This window comes from Panthera tigris, chromosome B1, assembly GCF_018350195.1.
Source record: "Panthera tigris isolate Pti1 chromosome B1, P.tigris_Pti1_mat1.1, whole genome shotgun sequence".
Classification (NCBI taxonomy): Eukaryota; Metazoa; Chordata; class Mammalia; order Carnivora; family Felidae; genus Panthera; species Panthera tigris.
Genome location: NC_056663.1, coordinates 81,458,612 through 81,486,498, shown reverse-complemented (window position 1 = coordinate 81,486,498; position 27,887 = coordinate 81,458,612). Strand labels below are relative to the sequence as shown.

Genomic DNA, 27,887 nt, shown 5'->3' with positions numbered 1-27,887 from the left:
ACTTGGCATTTATCTCCAACTTCATACTGTAAGCCAGCAGCAATGGAATAATCACGTTTTTGTTGAGCTGTAAACAATATCAGAATATCAAGTTGACTTATTTTCAAATGCCACAAAGCAAATTTATGGAAAATACACAGATTTTTTTAACTCACCTTGCTTAGACTTCAGCCAAATTTCATATTCCACATTTCTATAGACTGCTGGATTAAGTGACTTAAGAACCTTTCTTGACAAAGGAAGGCTAGGAGAGTTCCCATTGTTTTTCGGGTGCTAAACAAAGTGAGGAAGTCCAATCAACACTGAAATGCTTTTAAAACACTTTTGAGATACGTACAAGAGTAAAATCAAATAAAGAAGAAAACTTACAAAATTAGGAAGCCTTATTACACTTTGTCAACTTCAATTTAAATTTAAAAAGATTTTTAATTAAAAAATAAAAAATAAACTAGGAAGCCACCAAAATTTTTCTCACAGTCAGATGATCCTGACTCCACTGAAAATGTTTAAAAAAATTAAGACTAAATTCATGTACTTATATGGAAGAACTAGTTAAAACCATTAAGAAAAATACCTGATCACTTGACAAAGGTTTAACTCCATTCACATCATTAGCGGTGGTAGTTTTACTCCTACAAAGAAAGAAATATAACCGTAATTAAAAGTACAAAAGTATGTTTATGCAATTAACATATCCTAACCTCATATAAACATCTCCAAAAGTCACAGTTATGTTCCAAAAAGTTAAAGCTATATTCCAGTGAGCTCCTAAAAAGTCTCAGTATAAAGGTGTATTTATACACATACATACATATGTGTGTATGTATAGAAGATATAAGTCAAAAAGTTTTTTATCAGTAGTTCTTTTTTTTAAATATTTATTTTTGAGAGAGAGACAGAGACAGCACACAAGCGAGCAGGGGACAGGCAGGGAGACAAAATCTGAAACAGGATGTAAGCTCTGAGCTGTCAGCACAGAACCCTACGTGCCCATGCGAACTGTGAGATTATGACCTGAGGCCAAAGTCAGATGCTTAACCAACTGAGTCACCACGGTGCTCCTCAGTAAGTCTTATTGTATGGCTCAATCAAAAAAACAGAAACAAACAAAAAACTGTTAAATTTAGGTGCATAGAAAAGTTCAGTTTATAAAACATTCAATGTAAAAATGTCCTTTTAATATACAGATGAGGCTCCATTAAACAAAATACTCCACAGTAATCTAATGAGAGCAGACACAAACTAAATTCAGTAATCAGTGTGTTAAATGCTGATAAGTGCTATCTATGGGGTGGGGTGGGGGCCAGGTAGCAGAAGTGATAGTGTTGACACAGGCTCAAATAATAAAAATTAAATAAAAATAATAAAAAATGACTTGCTGAGATGCCTTTTTGAATAAAGAATTAAAGGTGATGAGACAGCAAATCATATGGCTATTTAGTATTCCAAGCAGTATTCCAAGCTGTTTCAGGAGAACAGCAAGTGGAAAGACCCTAAGGTGGCGAAGAGACTGGCAAAGCTGGAATATAGTGATGGCAGGTCAAACGGCAGATGAGACGAGAAACTACTTACAGTCTTCTGTCCTACATTTCCTCCTTAGTAAATCAATCTCTAGTCTTCAGAACAATCTCCAAATGTATGCCCTCAGCAATATTTAAGAGACCCCAAGCATCTTCAGTCTAGACTAAAAAAAAAAAATCACCGACAATTTCCACTACTTCAGGACTAACCAATACGAATGTGAAAAGAATCCAGGCACAAGAGTATAGTGACATCCTTGGTCTTTCCTCCTTATTACCAAGCTATGCCAATCCAATCTATGCCACAATTATGTGGCATTCTTCTTTAATTGAAGCCTTGTCCTCCTTAAGTCAGACATAATACAAATAAAAAAGTATTAGCAATGCAACAAAAAGTTAATTTAAAAAAGGCTTCCATGTTCCAAGGGCTACCCTAGCACAGTATAAAAACATTGTGCATTACAATAATCACACCTTTTCTTGTAAACTCCAACATACTACCCTTAACTCCATACTTCATCTAATTCATCTGCCATATCAGACCCAACTGTTGCTAAAACTATTAGCAGCAACCAAAGGGCATGTGCCGAAGTCCCTAAGTCCCTCCACACCAACCACAAACAATAAGTTATAACAAGCTAGTCATTCTCTCCCTCAACTTCCCCTATGTTCAATGGCACATCCTAATCAGACAGCTGTTACGTTAAATGACAGAGCAGAACTTCCATCTGTTCAAGTTAATTAGCCTATTCTAAAATTAAATTTACCATAGCAGACACAGATTCTAACATCATTTCCCTCTTACAAAGAAATGGTAGTCAATCAAGTTTTCCGACAAGAATCAGAAAAACATAATTCAACAAATGCCTGGAATTTCAGATAAAAGGGATATATTTTAAGGGGTGCCAGGGTGGCTCAGTCGGTTAAGCATCGACTCTTTAATTTCGGCTCAGGTCATGATCTCAGGATTTGTGAGATCAAGCCCTGTATCAGGCTCTGCACTGACAGCATGGAGCCTGCTCGAGATTTTCTCTCTCCCTCTCTCTCTGCCCCTCCCCTGCTCATGCACATACTCACTCTCTCTCAAAATAAATAAATGTAAAAGAAAAAAACCACAAGATATATATAAGTATTTAATGAAGAATTAGATATCCTAAGTCGTAATTTCATTTATTTCTCTAGTTTTACAGTATATAACACCAAATAGGATTTTTTTTTTAACATTTATTTATTCTTGAGAGACAGAGAGTGAGCATGAGCAAGGGAGGGGCAGAGAGAGCCAAAGCAGGTTCTAGGCTGTGAGCACAAAGCCCAATATGGGGCCCAAACTCATGAACCATGAGATCATGACCTGAGCCAAAATCAAGAGTCAGCCACTTAACCGACTGAGCCACCCAGGCACTCCCCCGGCACCGCCTTTTTTTTCTTTTTTTCAAGTAGGATACCTTCATACTCTAGCATACTAGGAATAATATATTTTTAGCTCTACTAGGAATTGAATACAATAGGTTCGTATAAAATACACAGTAAATGTCTTAATATTGTCGATAAAAACTAATGAATGTTGAACACGGTATCTAGCAATTATGCTATACACTTTACACATTATTTCATTTAATTCTTACAAATTCCCTCCTTCAAGGAAATACTAATATATCCTAATTTTATAGCTATAGAATTAGGACGTGCTAGTGAATTTAAGTAACTTGCCCGAGGTCTAGTTAGTTGGCAGGAAACCAGGACTGAAACCAGGTTTGGCTGTCCACAGCCCCAAGCTTTTAATCACTACCCTAATATATCCCATCATCCTGCATGGAAAAAAACACACCTCAGAGACTCCAAGTTAAAAGATGCGGGGCGCCTGGGTGGCGCAGTCGGTTAAGCGTCCGACTTCAGCCAGGTCACGATCTCGCGGTCTGTGAGTTCGAGCCCCGCGTCAGGCTCTGGGCTGATGGCTCGGAGCCTGGAGCCTGTTTCCGATTCTGTGTCTCCCTCTCTCTCTGCCCCTCCCCCGTTCATGCTCTGTCTCTCTCTGTCCCAAAAATAAATAAAAAAAACAAAACAAAACAAAAAAAAAACAAAAAAAAAAACGTTGAAAAGATGCTTGTTCACCCCTCTTTCTCTCTCCTCCCCCGCTCATGCTCTCTCTCTCTTAAAAATAAACGTTAAAAAAAAAATTTCTTTTAATAAAAAAAAAGTGGGGGGGGGGGGGGGCACTGGGTGGCTCAGTGGGTTAAGCATTCAACTCCGGCTCAGGTCATGATCTCATGGTCCTTGAGTTCAAGCCCCGCGTCGGGCTCTGTGCTGACAGCTCAGAGCCTGGAGCCTGTTTCAAATTCTGTGTCTCCCTCTTTCTCTCTCCTCCCTGGCTCATGCTCTCTCTTCTCAAAAATAAATAAATGTTTAAAAAAAAAAAAAAACAGATGCTTGTTCACAACCTAAACAGAGGTATTATTCAGAGCTGTTCACATACTTATACCCCAACTTGGGACCTTTATTATCCAAAAAAGAAAAAGGCATTAGAATCTAAGTTAAAAAAACAATAAAAGAAAGTCAAGGAGGGGAGCTTGGGTGGCTCAGTCAGTTAAGGTCCTGGATGACCTCACAGTTTGTGAATTCGAGCCCCATGTCAGGCTCCACACTGACAGCACAGAGCCTACTTGGGATTCTCTCTCTCCCTCTTTGCTCCTCCCCTGCTCTCTCTCTCAAAATAAATAAATAAATATTTTTTTTTAAATATGCTAAAGAAAGTCAAGGAAATAAAAAATGGCTCTTTTGCATCACTGGATACGTAAACAATTACCCGGTTAACCTTAAAATTTTACATTACACACACTATAAATCTATTCTACACATATACATCTAGATTATGTAGAAATAAAGCCTAGCAACCAAAACATCAACTTCAAAAACAATCCCGTAATAGAAATTAGATAAAATCAGTGGCAGGAAAAAAGAAACTGGGACTGCAGGCTGCTGTATTTCAGGAATACCATTCATAATATCTCTATATGAGAGGCAAATCCATGCAGAAACATTCGTTGAACTGTTTCTTTGTATGGCACTATAAAGACATTTTAGGACTTAAATTCATTCTTACTTGCAACTGTCATCCTCTGAATCTGATACTTCACTGTTGTTTTCATCAGCTACTTCAGAGGTGTCTAGCCCCATCAAAATTTTACTAACATCAGTTTTAAACACCTTTTCATACAGCAATTCATAAAGGAGAGCTGCAATTAATAAGAGAAATATTATGCAACACTAATTTTATGTTTTAACATAAAATTGACAATGTCCATTGCCCAGGTCTCTAAAACCCTAACTATGCACCTGTCACACTTTATGATTAATAACACAATTTAATCAGGAAGTTACCTAGAGAGCAACTAGAATTTCTGTGCTATTAATTCAAAATCATTACATAAGATACTGCCATTTTTAAAACAACACAAAAGGGTATCATAACTGTAAAACAAATATGACAATAAAAGCTAAACATGCATACTGAGCAACTGCTACATTCCATGCACTGTGTGAAGCCTCTATGTATGGTCATATTTAATAGCCCAGCAGTCAAGTGTTATTATTTTAACTGTACAGGTGAGGAAACTTGAGAATATGAGATGTCACACAACGTGCCCAACCTTAAGAGACTCAGATACTGGATAGAAAACATTTCACAAGGGACTCAAAAAATAAATGTATTCTCAGCAGTCACTGAAGTAAAGAACTATATTCAGACAACTTTTTTGCTTTTAAAAAAACCCTCCAGGAACCATTGAAATATTTATTACCAAATACTTAAAAACAAATTACATATGGCATTTAGGACTCTCATTTGGTTATATCGCAGTAATCTTTATGAAATTAAAAATTCATCAACAGGTGCCCACCCTTTAAATGAGTCCCCAAAAAGACCACTTTCTCACAGATCACCTTTCTTCCGCCCCTGATTATCATTCAAACCACAGGCACTGACAAGTACAGGTAAGGTAGGCTCCAGGAGCTATCCTTCCTAAAGCTGAAATGTTTAAATTTTAACCAGCTGGAAGAGAAGCACACAGCCCAAGATACAAATAAACTTTCGTATCTCAAAACAGATCAATCAATTTAAAAAACTGCACTACACATATCTTTACTGGTCACGACTAGCTTAAGAACAGAGGAAAGAGCTGCTATAGGCCCAGCATTGCTGCTCTGTGTGAGGTGCACTTCATCAGATAGATGGATAAAGGAAATAAAGGTAAGAAGAAGAAACTACTAAAGCGGTGACTCTCCACTGGGGAAGGAGAGGGGATTTTATCCTCCTAGGAAATACCTGGCAAATCTGGACAGATTTCTTTGCTTGTCGCAATGGGAAAGAGAACTCTCTACACAGCATGTGCCAAGGACACTACTAAACATCTCATAATGCACACAACAGCTCCGACAGAGTTATCTGACCCAAAATGTCAATAGTGCCAAGGTTAAGAAACCCTGCTTGCTCTAGAGCCAAAACAATCAAATGCTTGATTTGTTCACTTAGATTTTCAAGGTCTACACTAACAACTTTAAAAATGCATACAAATCCTTATTACTGAAATGAAAGACTGCAAGAAAGAAAGAACTTCCTATTTACAGGTTGAACTCAAGCTACTAGCTCCATTTTTTCCTAGTCAAGCAAGTTTTTAATAAAATATTAACATTTTTGCTAACCTGAGATTCTTCGTGTATCTTTTTATACAACAAAACAGAGTATATTTTCTTTGACTTGTCTGCATTGACTAGATAGCCTACAAATATAACCCCATACAAGCACAAGGATGATACTTACATTGACACATTGCAGAGTTCTCTTTATATTTTATGGGATAGACAATATCATAATGATTTCCATTTGAAAAACACAGTAATACCTGAAAGGGAAAAATTAAAGACATCTTTTAGCCCTTCATATATGACACTTACATAGCAACTTATACCTCCAATTTCTCTTACTAGTAAATAATTTCCAAATAGAAGATGATTATTTTAGAAGCAACCTAAAGCTCCAAGTTGGTCAATTATGGTACATCCAATGCTGAAATGTTACACAGCCATTAAATTAATAAGTTCTTAATCATGGGGAAATGCTTATAGGATACAAAAACTGGACACAATACATGAAAACAACATGATTTCAACTATTTAAAAAGACCATTAAAAGACTGTAAGAAATATTAAATACTCCAAAACCGTATTAAAATGCTTACCTCTAAGAGGCACAATCAAAAGTTCAATTTTTCTGATGTTTTACAGTTTTTTTCTTTTAATGTTTATTTATTCTTGAGAGAGTGAGCAAGCAAGAGTAGGGGAGGGGCAGACAGAGAGGAAGACAGAGGATCTGAAGCAGACTCTGCACTGACAGCAGCAAGCCTGATGCAGGGCCCAAACTCACAAGCCAGGAGATCATGACCTGAGCCAAAGTCAGACACTTAACTGACAGCCACCCAGGCACCCTGATGCTTTACAGTTTTAAATGCTTTCTAGTCAACTACTCACACAAGGAGAAATACACACTGATTTTGATTAGATTATGTCATGATCCAAAACTTGGATTGGAAAGGCCAAATCCAGAGCCACGAAACTCTGAAGTCCTTTTTAAAAAGGCAGCATTTCGCTCAATTCTCCTCCGCCTTACCACCATTAGCATGATGACAAAACACTTCAACTTGGCTTGGATGATTCCAAAACAGGTAATTAAAACAAAGTTCTTTTAATAATGAATCAATTGAGGTTTTCTTCTTTCTAGGCTCACATAAATTTTCAGTTGTTTCCAGTCTGTGACTAGATATTAACACGTAGGCCAGTAAATTATCTTTATAATCAAAAATAAATCACTATTATCCAAGTATTTCTGGATGCAATGGCAGAACCTACTTTCACAAGTTATTTTACTACTTAATGTTTATACTGATGCAAAACAGTCTAGTTAATCATATACACTAGTATTGCAATGTTTTTTCCTCTAGTGAAATGTTAGGACACAGTTCTCCACTGTGATTTCTGGGGTAAATCAAATACAAAATATGATTCAGTAATGACTAACAGGAACTTTTAAAAATTATCATAAACTTCATAAAAAACATTTCAAGAAGTCACTTTAAAATTTTAGCTTACAAGGTCAAGGTGGCAAGTGATTCTTTTACTTAAATCCTTTAGAAACACTTAGAAAAATTCTTACCTTTTCAGGAAAATTATTTTCAGTTACTTGTGAAGGAGAAACATTTGGTTCCCGATAAATTATAAAATCTTTCCTGAAAATAAAATTTAGCAATTACTTCTGAGGGAATGTATTTCATGATTTGAGATTTAAGTATTCATTTATTCATTCATTCATTCATTCATTCATTCATTCATTCAAGAGCCTAATATGTGCTAAGGCACATATGTGCTCCAGGCATTGGAGATGGAGCAATAAATAAAAGATAGTAATAGAATAACTAAGTTGTAAGGTACCTATATAAAAGTATCTTTTTAAAAAATAAAACTTCAAATATAATTTGCATATATGTTATCTTTAAATATAATTCTAAAAGGAGTCTTCAAAATTACAAAAACTGTGAAGACAAAATTTTATACAGAAATTTCAAAAAGGAAAAAAATAAAGCATTCACCTGCTCCTCTACTAGACAGAAGTAGTAAAATAGTAACATGATTTTTTGCCTCAGTACTAGTGGCCATTTGATGCTACTGGCCCTGAGAAAGTAGGAAATCATTCCTCTATAAAGTTGATAAGTGGTATCGTTTACAGGCCTGGAAAAATGTATTTCTTTCCAAAAATATTTTGAGAATTAAAATTTCTAAACACTGACATATTTAATGTCAAAATCTTATTGAGACAATTTAAAAAACTTTAGAAAAGATGCTTCACAACCAAGCTTTGCTATTTTAACTATTTTAGTACAACGGAATATACTAATTTCCCACGGACTTTATTTTTGTTTACTTATGTTACTATAAGGTTTACCTGTACATAAGAGAAAGGGCACTTATTTCCACTTGTCCAACCCATTCCTACATTGAAGAAAAAAAGTTGGCACTTAGGTTATCTCATACTTTTTACAATACATATGCCTCTATGTAATACCTTAATATGTACCTTTATACGATATATCTAATAAGCTGGAAAAGCTCATTAATATTAGTCTTATGAATACTATGAACACATTTATATAAAACAAACTTTACGTATGTAACTAAAAAGTTACTTAAGAAAACAGCCCAAGTCTCTGTTGTAAAAATCCTTAGTAACACAGGGTAAAAGGATAGTTCATATTGGTGTAATAAGACCGTAAAATGGCATCTCTACATGGAGCACCTGCTGACAAGAACTATGTCCTCTAACCTAGCACCCAAGACAGAGCTTGGAACGTGTATGGGCCCAGAAAATGAGATGTTGAGTAAAAGCAGAACTCAAGAATCAGAAAGGATAAAAAGGAGAAGGTTTTCAGGGTGACAGAGAACAGTGTCCTAGCAATCTTTCTGAAATGATTTAAAATTCTACAGCCCTAAATGAGTCATTTTTTTAAGTCTTTAAGCCTTTTAGAAGGAAATGGACAGTATATATCAAAATTTTAAATATCCATATACTCTTTGACCCAGCAATTCAAATTCTGTAAACCTATCCTAAACAGGTATTTCATATGTTCACAAAAGTATAAAGAAGGATGTTCACTGTAGCTCTTTGTAATAGTTTAAAAAAAAATTTTTTTTAAAGAAAGCCCCAATATTCCACTAGTAGGAAAGGAGAAATCGAACAATTTATGGTTCATCCACACAATGTATGGAACACCATGCAGTCAGGTATACACATATGAACTGACTTTATACTATGAAGTATAAAAACTAAGTCACGGTTAAAAACAATACAAAACAAACAAACACCTATTGTGTAAAAGAAAGAAACTGCTATGTTTAGTATATGTATGTGTATGAGAACTGGAAGGGTACATCCTAAACTGACAACGGAGACAGGGAATTCAAGATCAAGGAAAATGAAGGACTTTCACTCTTCATTCTGTATTAAATCTTTTACCATGAGAATGTGTTTCTATACCACTTATGAAATTAGTAAAGACTTAAAACCAGGACTCACTAAAGATAATGAGCTGAGCTACAATAAGTGAATGCAGCCACGTTTTCCTTTAAAGAAACCTGACATAAGATTTTAAACAGTTTTCATCTCAAACAAAGATAATCTTCCCCCCAGAGATTTTTCATTTTAATAGTTCTTAAAAGTTGGCTTTGGTTTTCAAAATGAAACGGGTGCCATATATTAAAATAGACTTCTTAAAATAGGCCTCTACCTAACAATCAGAGCTTCCCATAAGTGGCTACAAGTGACACTCTCTGGTGTAGAGGAGATCCTTCACTCAGACCAGTTTGCTTAAATCACAAACACAAGCTACATCTACTTCATGCAAAAGATGTTACCATCACTTCTAAAAATGGAACATTATTCTACTAGTGTCAACAAAATACTACCTCTCAAATAATGTACCATTTCATAAGTACTTAATCTTCAGAATAAATTCTGTTGTAGTCTGGTTAAGTAAACAATGGCTATCATAATATTCTGTCTTCTCTAACCAGGGTCAACTTTAAATTATAAAATGTATCTATGTTCTACCATTGTATTCTACCTTAAGGCTATAATTTTATTTACTCAGCACTTCTTATGATGTTTAATATACTTCCTTATTGTGGGTGACAATAAAGCATTTCTGCAAAATCTGTTTTAACCATAATGAACCGTATTCAAAAACATAAAAACATTAAAAAAAACTTTTGTTCCTAAGGATGCCATTAAGAAAATGAAAAGATAAAGTCAGAAATTGGAAGAAAATATTTGAAAGATACATTTCCAATTACAGAACTCTATCCAGGTTAAAGAACTCTTACAATTTGATAAAACCAGCAACGTTAACAAAAGATGGTCAAAATCTACAAACAGACATTTCACCAAGATAAATGGATGGCAAATAAGCACATGAAAAGATGTTCGACATCAGAGAAATACACAACCACTAGAACAGCTACAATTTCAAAGGCTGACAAGACTGAATGTTCAAAGATGTAGAGCAGTTGGAATTTTTGTATACTGCCAATGAGGAAGCAAAATGGCAGAGCCACTTTGAAAAAGATTTTTCAGTTTCTCATTAAGTTAAACATACATTTACCATATGACCCAGCAATTCCACTCCTGTGTGTTAATCCAAGAGAAAAGAAAATATATGTCCACACAAAGACTTCTATTATAAGCAAATGTTCTTAGCAGCTTTAATCATGAAACAGCCTAAAACTGGAAAGAACCCAAATATCCCATCAACTGACAAATACATGGATGTGCAAATTGCAGTACTCCGTATAACAAATGACCACTCATCAATAAAAAGGAACAAACTACTGACAGATCCAACAACATGGATGAACAGATGAACGTCAAGGTGTCTTCCATAATGTAACAGGAGCCAGATACAGAAACTACAGATACTACAAACTGTACCATTCCATTTATATAGTCTAGAAAAAGCAAAACTTACAAAACAGGTCAGTGGTTGACAAGAGCCAGAAGGTGGGGGAAAGGGGATTAAGTGCAAAAGGACATAGGGAACTTTGCGAAGTGATAGAAATGTCCCATGTGTGTCTGTAGTGGTGGCTACACAACACCTGTGAAATCTCATCAAATTATACACTACTTCAAATTGGTGAATTTCACTGTATGTCAATTTTACCTCCATAAAACTGACAAAAATATATTCTTGCAAAAAGTTTGAGGCATTTTTCAAAATGCTTCACTTGTTTATTAAGCAAAAGCATAAAGATGCCTTCTCTGAGAACTGGACGAAACATAACAGTTTATCAACTGTATTTCTCTTCATTTCATACATCCTAAGTATTGGGGAAAGAGAAAAACAAAGACATAAATATCTTTTTCTAATAAAGAAGCACAAACATCTGTTCAGAAAGTACATGTAAAACATCTGGGGAAGAAACCTGAGCAGACTGGGGAGAGCAAAGTGTCATAAAAATAAAAAAGCTGGCCAGCCAGCACCTTGGGAAAGAGGCACTTGTCCCACGAGCTCAAAAGCACAGCGACTTCCCTCCTTCCTCTCACACAGACTCCTAAATCAGTCTCAGTTCAGTTCACACTACCTCATTTCTTCCCTTTATCCCCTCTCTCCATTCTCATCTGGTCCATTCTTTCTCAGAACCTCTTAGCTTGATAGCCTAAATTGCTACACAAAAATTACCCTAACATTACACTGTGCGATTTTTCTTGAGTAAAAAGTTAATAAATGGGGGGGGGGGGGGGGGGGCATGACACTTGGATGGCTCAGTCAGTAGAGCGTGCAACTCCCAATCTCCAGGTCATCAGTTCAAGTCTCACGTTGGGTGTAGAACTTACTTTAAAAAGAAAAAAAAAAAAAAAAAGCAACAGGGTGCCTGGGTGGCTCAGTCAGTTAAGCGTCTGACTCTTGATTTTGAAGCAGGTCTTGATCTCACAGTTCGTGAGATGGAGCCCCACGTCAAGCTCCGTGCTAACAGCATGGAGCCTGCTTGGGATTCTCTCTTCTCTCTCTGTCCCTCATGCTCTCTCTTGAATTTGCTCTCTTTCTCGCTTTCTCAAAGTAAACGTTTAAAAAAAAGGAGGGAAAAAGTTAATAAATGGTCCTGTCATGTCCTTTATTTTCTGTAATTGGAGTAAAAATGACCAGTAACAGGACTATAAAGATAACAACATTCTGGTGTTTATCTTTCCTAAGATGTTATATATAATGCAATATGGATTTAACATTCATTCAACATACACAAACTAATCATCAGTTTGGCACCTCAAATTAAAAGTAATGATGAAAAAAATTCCAAAAGCGATAAAATATACAAATCTTTTCGAAGATGGGGCACCAGGGTGGCTCAGTTGGTTGGGCGGCCGACTACAGCTCAGGTCATGATATCGCGGTCTGTGAGTTCGAGTCCCGCATTGGGCTCTGTGCTGACAGCTCAGAGCCTGGAGCCTGCTTCTGATTCTGTGCCTCTCTCTCTCACTGCCCCTTCCCTGTTTGGTCTCTGTCTCTCTCTCTCTCTCTCAAAAATAATAAACATTAAAAAATAAATAAATAATTCCTTTCGAAGCTTTTTTTTTGAAGAAGCAGCTTTAAAATAAAAGAAAAAAATGAAAACTTCAGGAAAATGGTTATTTGTGACTATAGAACTCAATACTGAAATCACTGAATTAAAAATGAAGTTAGATCTAGAGAAAAGGCCTTCAGAAGGTAATTGTCTCCAAAACTGGAACAATGCTATACTTCTTTTTTGACACTTCATGTACTGTGTACATTTTTCCATGTATTCAACATTTTTTTAAAAAAACATGCAATTTGTCTTCCCACCTCTCTGGTCTCATCTACCTCCAAACCATCTCTGCACAGTATTTTATCCATCCATTCAGACAGCCAACAAAGATGCCAGGCACTATTCTTGGTTCTCAACAGTGAACAAAACATACTCACTTCCTGCCTCAAAAAACTTAAAAGGTTTCCCAACACCAGATTCTCAGGCCCCCAGGCATAGACTTTGATTCAGGTCTGGAATAGTGGCTAGACAATACGTATTTTTACAACCACCTCAGGTAATTCCAAATGCAGATGGTCTATGGTTGACACTCTTGAAATGCTAGCCTAAAGCATAAGCTTCTAACTACTGAGCCTAGCACTGAATGCTCTTCTGTGATCAGCCCCACAGATGGCCCTCTGACTTCTCACTACCTCCTACCTTCACATGCTCCATACAAACTGAACTGCTTTCTGAAAGCTGCCTTGCTCACAATTTTCCCTACCCAGAAATGCCCTTAACCTTAGGCATTTTGCATCCAGCAATCTATTCAGACTTCAAATGCCAACCCACTACCTCTTGTTTTGTCTACTTCAGTAAAAATAAAAACTTGAATGCCTATAGTATCATTTCTGTACTTTTTAATGTTTTATTTATTTTTGAGAGAGAGCGAGCATGTGCACCTGGAAGCGGAAGAAGGGCAGAGAAAGAGGGGGAAAGAGGATCTGAAGCAGACTCTGCACTGACAGCAGAGAAACTCATGAATCACCAGATCATGACTTGAGCCAAAGTCAGATGCTCAACCAACTGAGCTACCCAGATGCCCCACATCTATACATATGATACATGTGCTTTCTCACTTGCGTTAGATATTTTTCCCTATTACAGGGAAACTTCTGAGAACAGCACCCAAACCTGTTACTTCTGCATTCCCAGAGTGCCTGGCAATTCTTGGCACTCAACAAGGACTCAAACTAGTGTCAGAGAACCAAATGGAGATACCAGTTGTTAATCAAACACCCTGTTCCTATATTATCCCTTTTCCTCCCTACCTAAATCCTCTTCTTAGCTTCTTCCTTTGCTAATATCATTTTAAACTCAATATAGAGATTACCTCTGGGGATGATGGAATATTCTACAGGGCATTCTATGTGGCATTTCATGGTGTTTGGATTTTTACAGGGAGAATAGTTTTGTAAGCAGAAAAAAAAATTCTTTTTAACTTCAACATGACTGAGAAGGCATGACAGTAGGATTTGGGGAAGTGCCATCCTTTTACTCTCAACAGTCTCTTCCTTCTTCTTAAGCTGATCATGGGAAATGGAACTATATAAAAGAATCTGTCTTCTCAGTGGCCTAAAGAAGCAATCAAATCTTGCACCCTGTCGATCATGCCCAATACCCGTACCAACACAGCATCCTGAAAATCATCACCAGTGTTATTATAGGTCTTTTATTCTACATTCAGATGTCATTATGACAAAGGTAAAGATAGCATGACTCTGTCCTTAGTGAGGCAACATCCAGTATACAGCTCCAACTGGCTTCCACATAAATGCTGCATAAAATGTGCAACTAAGAAATGTTTATTAAAGAAAAGTACTCATTATAACTGCTCCATACACCATAAGATTACATTTTAATGAATTTTGAATACATTATTTGAATATATAAAAAATATACATAGATTACAGAATCACTGCATACCTGTGGATTTTCCAAACGTTTTAAATACTCTTCAAATGACCCTTCTATAAACTGCAAAAATAAATAAATAAATAAGTCTATTAGAAATACATCAAAACAAAAACCTTTTCATTGTGAATTCCTGAGTTCTTACATGAACCTTGGATACATTAGTAATGATAACAGTAATACATGTATATACATTCAACCTAATTATTAAAATACGTAAAAATCATTAAGTAAAGACCGTAAAGATACAAAAGAATTCAGAAAAGTAAACATTATCAGAAAAGATCTCCTGGACAGGATACAGCCAGGCACAGACACAATGTGGTGTGAAGAGGCACTGTGCTGGGAAGACAGGAGTCAATTAGCCAGGAGGAACAGGAAAACCTGGTGGGGACAACAGACTGAGAGAGGAACTCAACTGGACACCTGTTTATAGAGGGACTTGAGCCCAGGAAGGACTTGCAGACTGAGGGAGAAGGCAATTCAAGGTCACTGCTGGTGACATTATGAACAGAGAAACATACAAAGCAAGCACTTAGGATTATTCTGGTAATGGCCAATGCAGAGAGGAGAATTAAAGAAGGACAATATACTAGCTAAGAAATATTAGTTTACTAATATAGATATGCATACAACTCTTAGGTCAGTCATACTAAAAACAGAGATGAGAACTAATAATGCTACATATTTTGTTGAACCAACTAGGTTTTTCATTTGCTTCATGCTTTAACATAAAAAGTTTATTTAAGCTGTTATGTTTTTTGTTAGCCATCACACTAATTTAATTGAGAAATCTCCCAAAGACATTCATCTGAAATACCAAACTCAATTTTATTTAAATTATAGTCCCAGTTAATTTAACAAAGTGATACACTTAGAAACATACACTCTCCAGTCTATTAAAATCTTCTGAACACCCATTTCCTTTTTTGAGACTGATATTCTTTTATTGATATGCTGTCAAATGCCCCAAAAGTATCTTAAGTTTTAACACATACTTATAATAAAATAGCCACATATTTTAAATATCCCACCAACCAGAGGCTACTCTTCTGTATTAGGTAATTATTTATACTTTAGGGGAAAAAATTAAACCCACAAAACCATTTAAAGTTAGAAGAGACCTAAGTGGTGTTGACACAAGCCTGCATCCAATCTGAGATTCTCCTTTCTAATCAGAAAGTATCCATCTAGACTCTGACTAAACATTTTCAGTAAACAAGGCACACATCCCCCACCCTCCTTCCCATGACAGCCTTTTCCAATTTTGGCCAATAGAAATTGTTTGAAGGTACTTATTATAAAAGGAAATTAAAACTTTCCCCATTGGAACTTCCAACTTCTGATCATACCTCTTAAGACTGTAAAGGCTAAATAAATATATGCAAAGCATTTAAACAATGCCTGGCACATAGAAAGTGCTCAACCAATGACAGCAATTTCCACTACTTGTGGTCAACAGTGTTTTACACTCTGAGGCCAATAATAACGATTAACTTGTAATTTCTTTAAAATACTTAAAGACCATTCCACTCTCCTCACCTCTCCCCGTTTTCTATCACACCCTAATACTTTTATCTAGCCTCCACACAACACCAGTTTCTTTTTGTAAGACAAGTTCTCAAATCTGATCAAGTGGGTAACTCTCCTTTCTGGAACATATTACTGTCTTTCTTATAACACGGTACCCGGAATACACTCAGAATGTCACCAGTAGTAACATTTTTCCTGAATACAGGAACACTAATCCAAAAGCACACCCAAATTAAGACATTGAAAGAAACACACACACACACACACACACACACACACACAAATTAAGAGCTATTTACCTATTAAGTTTTAGAATTGAGTTATTTACAAGGTGTCAATGTTTTTTTGGCAGTCAAAGAGGAAAAATATTAAAAAGTCATCAGATGACATCATTCCAAGTCATAAAACCCAGAACTAGTAAATCCTACTAAGGCTTTCAATATAAAATGAAAACAGGCCACTGTGGCATCTTATTTCACAGCCTACTATATACTACCGAGAAAATTACAGTAAGTTGTTATACAACATTATAGCAATTATTAATCATTATTTACATAATTAGTGTTGTGATGTGTGATTCATAATGATGAATCCCAAAAAGTATAAATCTGTAACTGCCTCTGATAAAATCAAAGACTCAGTATTAGCTAAGTTCAGCATATTTTTTTTGCTCCAAGTCTGAAATTTTTTAAATTCACAGAGGATTACCAATCACAGAAAACTATTAGTTAACCATGACAAACAATTCCCTGACCATGACAAAGCTCCCTCTTAACATGCAAGGATTCTGTCCAAGTCATGCTTCCATTTTCCACAGCTCAGTGTCTTTATCATAGAAGCTTTCTAAATGTCTAAATAAATGAAAACCACAAAACAACCTAAAAATATCACAATATAATTGGATTTAAATCCAATAAAGCAGTTTTTTAAGGGGTTTATCTTCATAACCTGCATTAAGAGCCAGCCTGTGAAATTCCCACCAGATCACTTCTACAGGCTAAGATGTAAATGCAAATCAAGACACCATTTCATGTTTAAAATTACAAATTACCGCTTCAAATTTCTCTCTGTTCTCTCGAAGATAGTGAATACAGGCCATTCTGACTTCCACATGGCGAGACTGAGAATGCAATACCTGAAAAGAATAAGCAACACGTTACTAAGCATTTTGTTAAACAAGGATTTAAGTTACAACCTAGCACTTTCTTTCACACCCAAAATAACCTCAAAACCGATAAAAATCAGTCTCTCTCCATTTGCCTTTCTGGATTTTCTACATCTTTATTCATTTCCACCTCTTCCTCTAACCACAGATGACATGACATATAAGATCGATACTACTCCTTAAGTCATTCTATAAAGCACTTATTACCATTTCTCCTTTAGGTCACTTTTGTGAGGAAATCTTTGTAAACTTAGATAATTTCCTCTCTTCACCAGCCCTCTTCTACCTCTGCTCTTCACAAAGCATGGCTAACAGAATCCCTGCAAAGTAGTGGTTACCTTCATCCTATGCTTGTTGGAAAAGAGAACAGGCAACTTCAACAAGAATCCTCTTTAAGGCTTTTAAGTCTGTAAGAATTAGATTTCTTTTTTCCCAATAATTTTGAATTACTTGCTTTATGTAGAAATTTAGTTCCACTGTGGTTTCAGAAAAACTAAGGTACTCATTCTTAAATCCTTAGTTGTCAGGCTTACACAACTCTTGAAAAAACATCCAAGTGGGCAGCACTTGGGATGCAAACATGCTGCTATGTGCTGTCACCCCAAAAGCCTTGAAACTTGCTCTTTGTCTCAAAATATTTCGTTTTTTTCCTAATTTTTTTTTTTTAATGTTTATTCATTCTTTGAGACACAGAGACAGAGCATGAGTGGGGGAGGGGCAGAGAAAGAGGGAGTAACAGAATCTGAAGCAGGCTCCAGGCTCTGAACTGACAGCACAGAGCCCGACGCAGGGCTCGAAATCACGGACTGTGAGATCATGATCTGAGCTGAAGTGGGACCGGACTGAGCCATCCAGGTGCCCCTCATTATTTTTTTTTAAACTAGGCTCCACGTACAACATGGGGCTCCAACTCAAGACCCCAAGACCAAGAGTCACATGCTCTACAACCAAGCCAACCAGGAGCCCCAGCCCAAACCAAAATCTTAAAGCACCAACTGAAATAAGCCACACTACAAAGATGATCCAAACTCTCTCACATAGTAGTCTCTATATTCTTATGCTAAACAATTAGTTCAACAAAAAGATAACTCACTGGCATTTTGTTTCTTACTAAAATGCTAAAGCTCTGGTGTGAAAAAACTAGTATTATTAAGTGCTTAGAACTCTTGGCTAGCCTCAAATACTTTAACTATCATGCTTAAAAGATTATAACTATTTTCTATTAAGGGGTGTCTCAAATGAAGGTGTTCCTGGTACCTTAAAGGGTCAAGGCAGGAAACAAAAACCCTGAAACATTGAAAATAACCACATATCAAAAATTAATTAATTAACCACATGTCTAACTACTAATAAGGCTCTTAGAATTTATATTAATGTAAAGTAGCTTTAAGAGTTACAGATCCAGCCCTGCATCCACTCTGGGGGCTCTGCACTAACACAGAGCCTGCTTGGGATTCTCTCTCTCAAAATTAAACCAAAAAAAAAAAAAAAAAAAAAAAAAAAAGGGCATTACAGGTCCACTCAGCAAACAACAGATGTTGGAAAGGATGCAGACTTTTACACTGTTGGTGGGAATGCAAACTGGTGCAGCCACTCTGGAGAACAGTATAGAGGTTCCTCAAAAAATTAAAAATAGAGCTACCCTGCAACCCAGGTATTCACACTGCATTACTAGGTATTATCCAAAAAATACAAAAATGTTGATTCGAAGAAGCACATGCACCCCAATGTTTACAGCAGCACTATCAACACTAGCCAACTTATGGGAAGAGCCCAAATGTCCATTGACTGATGAATGGATAAAGAAGATGTGGTGTGTATATATATATATATGTGTGTGTGTGTATGTATACATATGTACACACATATGCACACACAAATGGAATATTACTCAATGATCAAAAAGAATGAAATCTTGCTATTTGCAACAACGTGGACGGAGCTAGAGTTATTATGCTAAGCAAAATAAGTCAGTCAGTGGAATTTAACATAACAGATGAATATAGGGGAAGGGAAGAAAAAAATAAGATAAAAACAGAGAGGGAAGCAAACCACAAAAGACTCTCACAGAGAACAAACAGAGTTGCTAGAGGGGTGTTGGGTCGGGGGATGGACTAAATGGGTGATGGGCATTAATAAGGGCATCTGTTGAGATGAGCACTAAATGTAAGTGATGAATCACTAAATTCTACTCCTGAAACCATTATTTACACTATATGTTAACTTGGATTTAAATAAAAGAAAAGTTGGGGCGCCTGGGTGGCTCAGTCAGTTGCGTGTCTGACTTCAGCTCAGGTCATGATCTCACAGTCCATGAGTTCGAGCCCCGCATCGGGCTCTGTGCTGACAGCTCAGAGCCTGGAGCCTGCTTTGGATTCTGTGTCTCCTTCTCTCTCTCTGCCCCTCCCGTGCTCATACTCTGTCTCTCTCTGTCTCAAAAATAAATAAAAACATATAAATAAATAAACAAATAAATAAATAAATAAATAAATAAATGTTACAAATCCAAATAAGTGATTCCCTCTCATTCAGAGTGAGCAGATAATTCAGCAAAACGGAGGCTCTAGCTGCACATTTTACAAGTCTCTCTGATAACAGCCAAGGTTCATTTGTACTCACTCACAGAACCAGAAGAACAACTCTCTGGACAGCTAGTTATGTCTTTACATTAAGATACACTGAAGATGCACTAGCTGAGGTTAGCAATGAGTTTGTTTTCAGCATACTAGCTGGTTTCCAGCTTAACGGAGTACACCTAACATTGCTATCTTGGGAACTATTAAAAAGCCTCCTTATATATTCAAAACTTCCAGCTCTGGAAGAAATGTTTCTGTATAAAAGTAACCACCACACAATTTTTTTTTTCCCAATTCAACAAATGATATTTAGCAAACACTTCTTCCACAGAAGCTATTTTAGACACTATTAAGAATCAAGGTATTATTACTTTGAGTAAACCAGTGTCCTCTGATAGGGCTTCCTACCATTAGCCAAGCGAAGATGGTCTTAAAGCCATTTACCTAGCAACAGGTGGCAGACATTAACTGAATAAAACTTATTTTCCATCAAAGACAATGGCAAGCAAATCTGTCTTTTCCCCTCTTTCAACAAAGATTTTATTAGCACATGAAATCTGAACCTGTCACTCAGAAACAAAATTCTCAGCAACTTCCATAAGGTGTAGGGTGCTGGAGCTTTTACAAAGTCAAGCACTGCAAGAGAAACAAGGTTCAATGACAACTATATAAAAAGTGTAACTGCAAATGAGGATGTATGAACAGACCCGAATCAACCTGCAGCCTGGAGCAGAGCTTGTGCAGCTGATACGCAAGTCTGGGGATGAGAACTGAATGTGTGTTGCTGTAAGCCAGTATGATTCTGGCATTATTATTTAAGCAAAAGTTGGTAAAAGAATATCCCACCATAAAGACAATGACAAAAGAAAACAAAATAGAAAAAAAAAGTGTAACTGCAAGCTCAAGGACACTCAGGAAGAATGCAAATATTAAGACAAATATCTCTGCTAATTATTATACACACACACACACACAACCTAGAAAATAGGAGACTTTCCAATCTTCACTTGGGACAAGACAGTGATAAACACTGGGAAAGGCCGAGACATACTGCTTTAGCAAATCCTCTAAGAGCACCCTATTTTTAGCTCCATGGCCACAGAGCTGATTCAGGTCAGGCCTCCTGCAGGCCCAAGTCCAGAAGTGTAAAAAGGGAAGGACCTATCTAAATCAGGTAATTTGGAGGGAAAGACTACTCCTAATTGAAGTCTCTCCCCCACCCTATCCCCCAAAGACTGCCAATTAGATTACTTACTCTGGCTCCTTCTTAGAAATGATAAATTATTTTTATATTATTGGGAAAACTGTTGGCCAAAGAGTAAATCTTTTGTACGTACTTTTAAAGAGCACACCCTTTAAGCCTGACTTTGGTGTTACTTCCCTTCCCACCCCAACACACATGCACTTTGCCTTTAGCCATGAAGGCTACACCCTTAATCCTCGTGTAGTGAAGAAATGAGCTTCCCCCAAAATTCATGGTATTAAGCTTTCTAAGCTCAGTATACTAAAAATCATAATCACATAATCAAAGGGGGGTATTTCCTTATATCTAATTTAAATCCTATTACAAGATACAATAAAATGTGTTCTATGACAGGAGTAACAAGTTCTTGACACTAGCTTTTGCCCCTTTCTACCTAAACATAGAGATCTCACCTCAGTAAGAGAGGTTTCTGTATAATCATGTTTGCCAATTATGGCATACAATATAGAAATTACACAGTTTTCTACTTCAATATAAACTAGGATCTGGATAATCCAACGCCAAATAAGCACCATACTTCCCTTATTTCAATTCATTTCTACCTCCTTCCTTACCAATCTCTTGCTAGAGCTAACACTATGTATAAATAAGGGCTGATGAATTCACTTCCACCCCTTTCCCCTGCTTCCGGAGGTGCTGAGGAGTCCACGGGAGGGTGAGGAAGAAGAAGGCAGGCAGATGGAGATCCAGAAAATTCACAAATGGGACAGACTGTTTACTAACAGTAAAGACTGGGGTGGGAGTGTGTGAACATATCCCACAACACTGAAACATTCTAAATTTCTAAAAATGAGAGAAATCTAATGAACTGAAAAAGAGCTGGATTTAGGGAGCTGTACAAAGAATGTCTGAATGACAATGCCAGCAACATAATACAAAGCTTATGTAGTTAAATCAATGTTAGAAAAAAAAATTTTTATGATACAGATGCGGAAACAAGGGCCTCTGGAACATAGCTGGCCCTCAGAAGTTGAAAAAAATGAGAATAGTCTACAGATGTTAAGTAAAACATTTATTCATAAGTAGAAATTTTGGAAAACTATTTAGCATTCAAAAAAGGTGAGAAAAACAGAAACATAGAAACTCCACAGGAAGGGAAGAGAGGAAGGAAAAGCTCTTAAGCTGAAGGAAAGCAAACTGTGAAAGGTATGAAATACACACCAGGGCAGTAATGTGAAACTTTTGTCCAACTATTTCGACAGCTATTTTTCAATATAGGATGGGTTTTGGTGACTGCATACCAACTACACTCTGTTATGTAACATGGAAAAAACTCTCTTATAAAAGAAAAAAATTTTCCTATTAGAAAGTGATTTTGACCATTAGCAGGGGAAATTCGGTCAAGAGCCTAGAGAACATCCAACACCAAAACAGCCTTTTAAGAAGAAAATTATTTTTAGTAAACCTTGTAGAGTCTAACAGAGGGTGGAATCTACTCCAAGACAATTGCTTTAAAACAGTTATATTTTTAAAAGGCTGACTTTCCCAAACTACATTTTTCCGCTCTGAAGTCAAGCGGACATCGACAAGCTAGACTCCCCCACATTCCAAAGTCCAGTAGAGAAAAAACAATGCTCAGCGAGTTATGCCGGGTGCACCACCTCCTCTAGTAAACACTAGTTTACTGGTGTGAACGCTGTGCTTATAAAGCCGAGAGAAGGTGAATGCGGAACAGAATGGAAAAATATCATTTCGCCAAGTCCCGGCAATCAATCTACCGAACAAGGCGCTCAACAGGCCTCACAGGTTGTCCTCATTATCTCTACACCAAGAGGGACAACACACCCAGTTAATTTATGTGTTTTTAAGTTTCGATTTACAGCTTCCAGACCCAGGAAAGTGTCCCATTCCGGCGTTACAATGAACCGCTGTGACGACAGCCGGGCCACGCGCTGCTCCGGACGTGGGCGGCCCGCAAAGCTGCCCGCCGCCTCTTTCCCACCCAGCCTTCCCCGTCCCCCACCCCATTACCTGCTCCGCCACGGCTCGGAACAGGCACGACCCGTCCTTGGCGACCAGTTTCCGATACAAGCCTAGTTTCCGCAGATAGGCGTCCATCGGCGTCGCGTCCTCGCGGGGCCCCGCGCCGCCCTGGTCCACGCCGTCGGAAGCGCCGACGGCCGCCTCCATGTTGCCGGTCCTACTGCAGGCCAGGCGCGGCGCGGGCTAGCCCCACATGGCCGCGCCGCCGGCTCCTCGACGCCCCGGCCTAGGAGGGGCGGCGGCTCGGGCTCGGGCTCCGCGGGCGGCGGCAGGCGGCGGCGGCCCGAGGCAGCGGGCGGCGCTCCCCGCGCGCATAGGGGAGCCCTGCCTAATGCATGGCTGTGCGCACGCGGCCGCCTCTCGAGGGACCACGCGCCCGGCGGCAACGGGGGCAAATTAAAGAAACCCCGAACGTGAGAAGTCGCTGCCCGGCTCAGGAAAACAGCCGGGGGGTCGCCGCCCCCACAAGTTTCCTCGTCCCGACCGGGGTGAGGCGAGGAAACCCCCGGCACCCCGCGTGCGCGGGGCCGGCTCAGGGGAAGCGAGGCCTGCGTCCCCCGCGCGCTCCCCACCCTAGGAGCCGAGGAAGCCAAAAGAGAAAGACGCGGCCTTTCCTTTCCCCACCTCGCAGGAGGGCGCCGGAGGGGCGGAGAGCGGGTGGGGGCGCCCGGCGGAGGGCAGCACCCTCGCAGCCCAGAATTTGTTTTCACTTTCGGCCCCACAGCGGAGAGGACGCCGGGAGGTGTAGTTTTGGCAGCGGCAGGAAGTCGGCTTGCGGAGGGTGGGGACGCGCGGACCGTCCTACCCGGGGGAGGTGCCTGGGAGGCACGCGGACTACAAGTCCCTACAGCGCGGGCGCCGCCGCTGCCGGGAGCCGGCTTCGCGCTTCCCGGGGACCGCGTCCGCGAGCAGGCCGAGGGTGTCCGCGAGCCGATGCGGGGCGACCTGCGCGCGCAGCCCCGCCCGCCCAGCTGCCTACTGCGCCGCGGGCCCGCGAGAAGTGCGCGCGCCCTGCTTGCGTGGAGTTGCCAGGGACACCGCGGCGGCTAGGTCGGCCCTTTGTGTATTCCCAAACAGAGGGCGCACCTGTCTGCTCCCCTCCCCCCCGGCCTCTTCTGGCGTTTCCATGGAGGTGGCTTTAACGGCTTAAGCAGAAAAGAGAGCTAATTGGCGAGGTCTCCTGGAACTGGCACTGTGCGGGACGACACAGGCTGTCCATAAATCAACCGTAGACTGCCGATTCCTTTTAGAAATTAGGACTACAGCTCCTGCCCTATGGCAAGATGATGTCTTTGCCACAGAGTGTGTTCACCCTGCCTTTGTAACTGCACACCGCAGCACAAAGTGATGTCACTGGTCAGAAAAAGTATTTTTTTCTTCAAAAATCCATCTTGTAATTGCTTGATAACATGCTGGATTTGCCGTGGGTTCCAGCAGTGTTTGAGGCTTCCAACTCAACTTTTTACTCTTAGAAGCTGAATGACACGTTATGCTTTAGAACCCAGAATTTATCCAATATGTTTTTGTGACACCAGAATTTCACGGCGCTAATATACTACCGCATTTGGTGTTCTAATTATCAAAATACACAGTTAATCATAAACTCTACTCCAGTCTTGAGGCCTTATGGGGACAAGGGAGAGAAGAAGAGAAAAGTGTAGGGTTACTCTAGATTTAGACATGTAGTCAAACTCGGAATACGGGCAGGCCAGGCCAGATGGTGAGAGTCCAACGCAAATTACTGAAAATTCTGTTTCAGAAATTTGTTTTCAGTACTTTCGGTGTGAGCATTAATGACGCCTGTATTAGGTTTCCTCGGAGCTTCTAGAATTTTGAATTCTTAATGTTTAAAGATTTTTATCTCTAGTTGTGTAATAACAAGTTATTGTGACCTAAATGAATTTTCTTGTCCCAATATTAAATTTTACACATTTTGTAGAGAAATACTTTTGGAATGCAGTGTTTTAGAAAAATGCAGGTTCAAGCCAAACCTATTGAAGTTAAACCTATCTTTAAAAATATTTACATAGCATATATTTCTCATTTCACTCAAAAATAATTACCAAGTTTACTACTACTTACAACATGGCGCGAGTTTTGTTTTTTTTTTTAACATGTCTTGCTTTTTAAACCCATAGAGGAATTCAAAGTAAAGTAATATCTAAACTGTAAAGCTTAAGTATTGAATTCTTAAAATGAATAGATTCTATAGTATTAATTTTATAAGCAACAGACTTTCTGATGTGCCAAAACGATACCTTTTCTAATATTTATTTTAGTATTCCTTCAATAAGAATTTCTGAATATAATCTCATGTTCAATATGTATTTATGAGGAATCTACTGTGTATGTCATGTTAGGATTACATTGCTGAATATCATGAGGCCATATTAGAAACTTATATTTCCAGGAACCTCACATTTAAAAATTTATCAACTCTTGTTTTGTAGTTGAAATGGTCGTGATTGCATTGCTTTTTTTTTTAAGTCAATCAAATACAAAGCTTTACTCATTTTTCTTTTTTACCGTTTGTTTTTTTTTTTTTTTTGGCCCCACACTCAATATGGGGCTTGAACTCACTACCCTGACATTAAGAAAAGTACACCCTGCCAACTGAGCTAGTGAGGTACCCCAAAGTTTTGCTCATTTTTATTTATTTTTTTAATGTTTGTTTATTTTTGAGAGAGACAGAGACAGAATGCGAGTGGGTTAGGGGCAGAGACAGAGGGAGACACAGAAGCAGAAGCAGGCTCCAGGCTCTGAGCAGTCAGCACAAAGCCCCATGCAGGGCTCGAAACCACAAGCCTTGAGATCATGACTTGAGCTGAAGTCGGACGCTCAACCAACTGAGCCACCCAGGCGCCCCTAGTTTTGTTCATTTTTATATGCACAATAATTGCATTTGGGGTGGTGTGTTTCAAGCATATATTTTTTAATTTTTTTTAACATTTATTTATTTTTGAGAGAGAGAGAGACAGAGTGTGAGTGGGGGAGGGGCAGAGAGAGAGGGAGACACAGAATCTGAAGCAGGCTCCAGGCTCTGAGCTGTCAGCACAGAGCCCAACGTGGGCTCGAACTCACAACCGTGAGATCATGACCTGAGCCGAAGTTGGACACTCAAGCGACTGAGCCACCCAGGCACCCCAAGCATATTTTTATTTTAAAGCCTAGACATATTTTAATCTTATTTAAATGTGCTAACATATATATTTTTTAATAAAGTAATATCACCATCTTCTAAAGCCCCCAAATTCCTTTGAAATATTTTGAAAAGTAGGGGAAACCAGATAGATCGTTTATTCTACAACGTCTTTATTTTCCATTACAAAAATTTAATTCACTGACAGTGGTGTAATCCAAATAAGAATGTACGTGACCATTTAAATAAGCATTCTAGTATAGAACCTGACACTAACGTGCACTTTCATTAATTTTAAACAAATGTATCAAGTACTAAGAAAACAGAAGCCTTTATCAGAACTCATCAAAATTCTATGTTGTCTTCTAAAACTGTGGTTTGTTATCAGAAGTATTAGAAGAATAACACATTCCAGTCTTTTCTACATTTTATGTTGGGGCAAAATTACTTATTGTTCTCAGTCCTGCTGAATGAGTGCAGAACAGCCTCACTCTCAACTGGCTTCTTCTCTTTCCAAAATTAGAAGTGAAACACCTGTTGTATCTGACCAGGGGACTGTTTAAGGAAATCCTTTAGGTATTTTGAGACCTAATCCAAAACAGACCCTCTGTATGCCAAATCCCCAAATATAGCTCACTGTTCAGACAAGGCTAAAGGATCCTATGACTTTAAACTGGATCCAAAATTACAGAAACTCACTTTCAAAGGACCTTATTAACAGTAACTTCTGAAACTTTTCAATAAACCACATCTGATTGAAGATGTTTGCTCAGAGGAAGCCATTTGTGAACAGCTGAAGTGAGGACCTCTTCTCTTTTCATCTTTAGTTTTTAAGTGATCTCTAGGCCTAACAGTGGCTTGAACTCACAACCCTTAGAACAAGAGTGGCATGCTCTGACAACTGAGCCAGCCAGGCACCCCCTAAAGTGAAGAATTCTTTAAACAGACATTTTAATCAAATAAAACCTCAAAGACTGAATGTTCCTGAGAGCTTAATGAAATTAATCAAATCATCTTATGCCCATGTGCCAACTTTTTTTTTTCTTGTGCACAGTAAATGCCTCAAGTTCGTTTGTTTGCACTGATAAGCTGGAACAAATAATTGTACAAACTTTTGGATGGAAGTTTTTTATTTTAGAAAACAATAGATTCAGGGTGCCTAGGTGGCTCAGTAAGTTGAGCATCTGACTCTTGATTTCGGCTCAGGTCAAGATCCCAGGGTCATAGGATAGAGCACCACATTGGGCTCTGTGCTAAGCATAGAGCCTGCTTAAGAGTCTCTCTGTCTCCCTCCTCTCTCTCCCTTTCTCCCTCCTCACACTTCCTCTTTCTAAAAAAAAAAAAAACCAAAAAAAAACACAAAAAAACAATAGATTCTCTGGAGTTTTTTTTTCCCCCCAATAAAAGGTAGGTACTGTGGTAGCCAGTCTCTAAGATGGGCCCCATTGATCCCTGCCTTTTGATATTCACACTCTTGTATAATCTCCCCACCCTGTATCAAAGTTGGTCTACATGATCAATAGAATAGAGCAAAAATGATGGTATGTCACTTCTAAGAGGTCATAAGATGTGTTTTGTTGCTCTCTTGCCCTCCTCTTGTAGGTGACTCTGGTGGAAGCTGTTTGCCATGGGTCCTGAGCAGGCTTAGCAGAGA

General features: G+C 38.5%; 1 protein-coding gene across 1 annotated transcript in view; it reads right to left on the bottom strand.

Moving 5' to 3' along the window:
- OTUD4 (OTU deubiquitinase 4) overlaps positions 1-23,329 on the bottom strand; it is a 45,500-nt gene extending 22,171 nt beyond the window's left edge. Inside the window, exons 1-10 of the mRNA XM_007091770.3 lie at positions 23,083-23,329; positions 17,158-17,241; positions 14,586-14,636; positions 8,512-8,558; positions 7,726-7,798; positions 6,337-6,418; positions 4,621-4,753; positions 575-632; positions 156-273; positions 3-67 (exon numbers count right to left, since the gene is read on the bottom strand). Of these exons, the coding sequence (XP_007091832.2) occupies positions 3-67; positions 156-273; positions 575-632; positions 4,621-4,753; positions 6,337-6,418; positions 7,726-7,798; positions 8,512-8,558; positions 14,586-14,636; positions 17,158-17,241; positions 23,083-23,241 (870 nt within the window). The 5' untranslated portion in view covers positions 23,242-23,329. The remainder of the gene's footprint in view (positions 1-2; positions 68-155; positions 274-574; positions 633-4,620; positions 4,754-6,336; positions 6,419-7,725; positions 7,799-8,511; positions 8,559-14,585; positions 14,637-17,157; positions 17,242-23,082) is intronic.
- Positions 23,330-27,887: the final 4,558 nt, after the last annotated feature.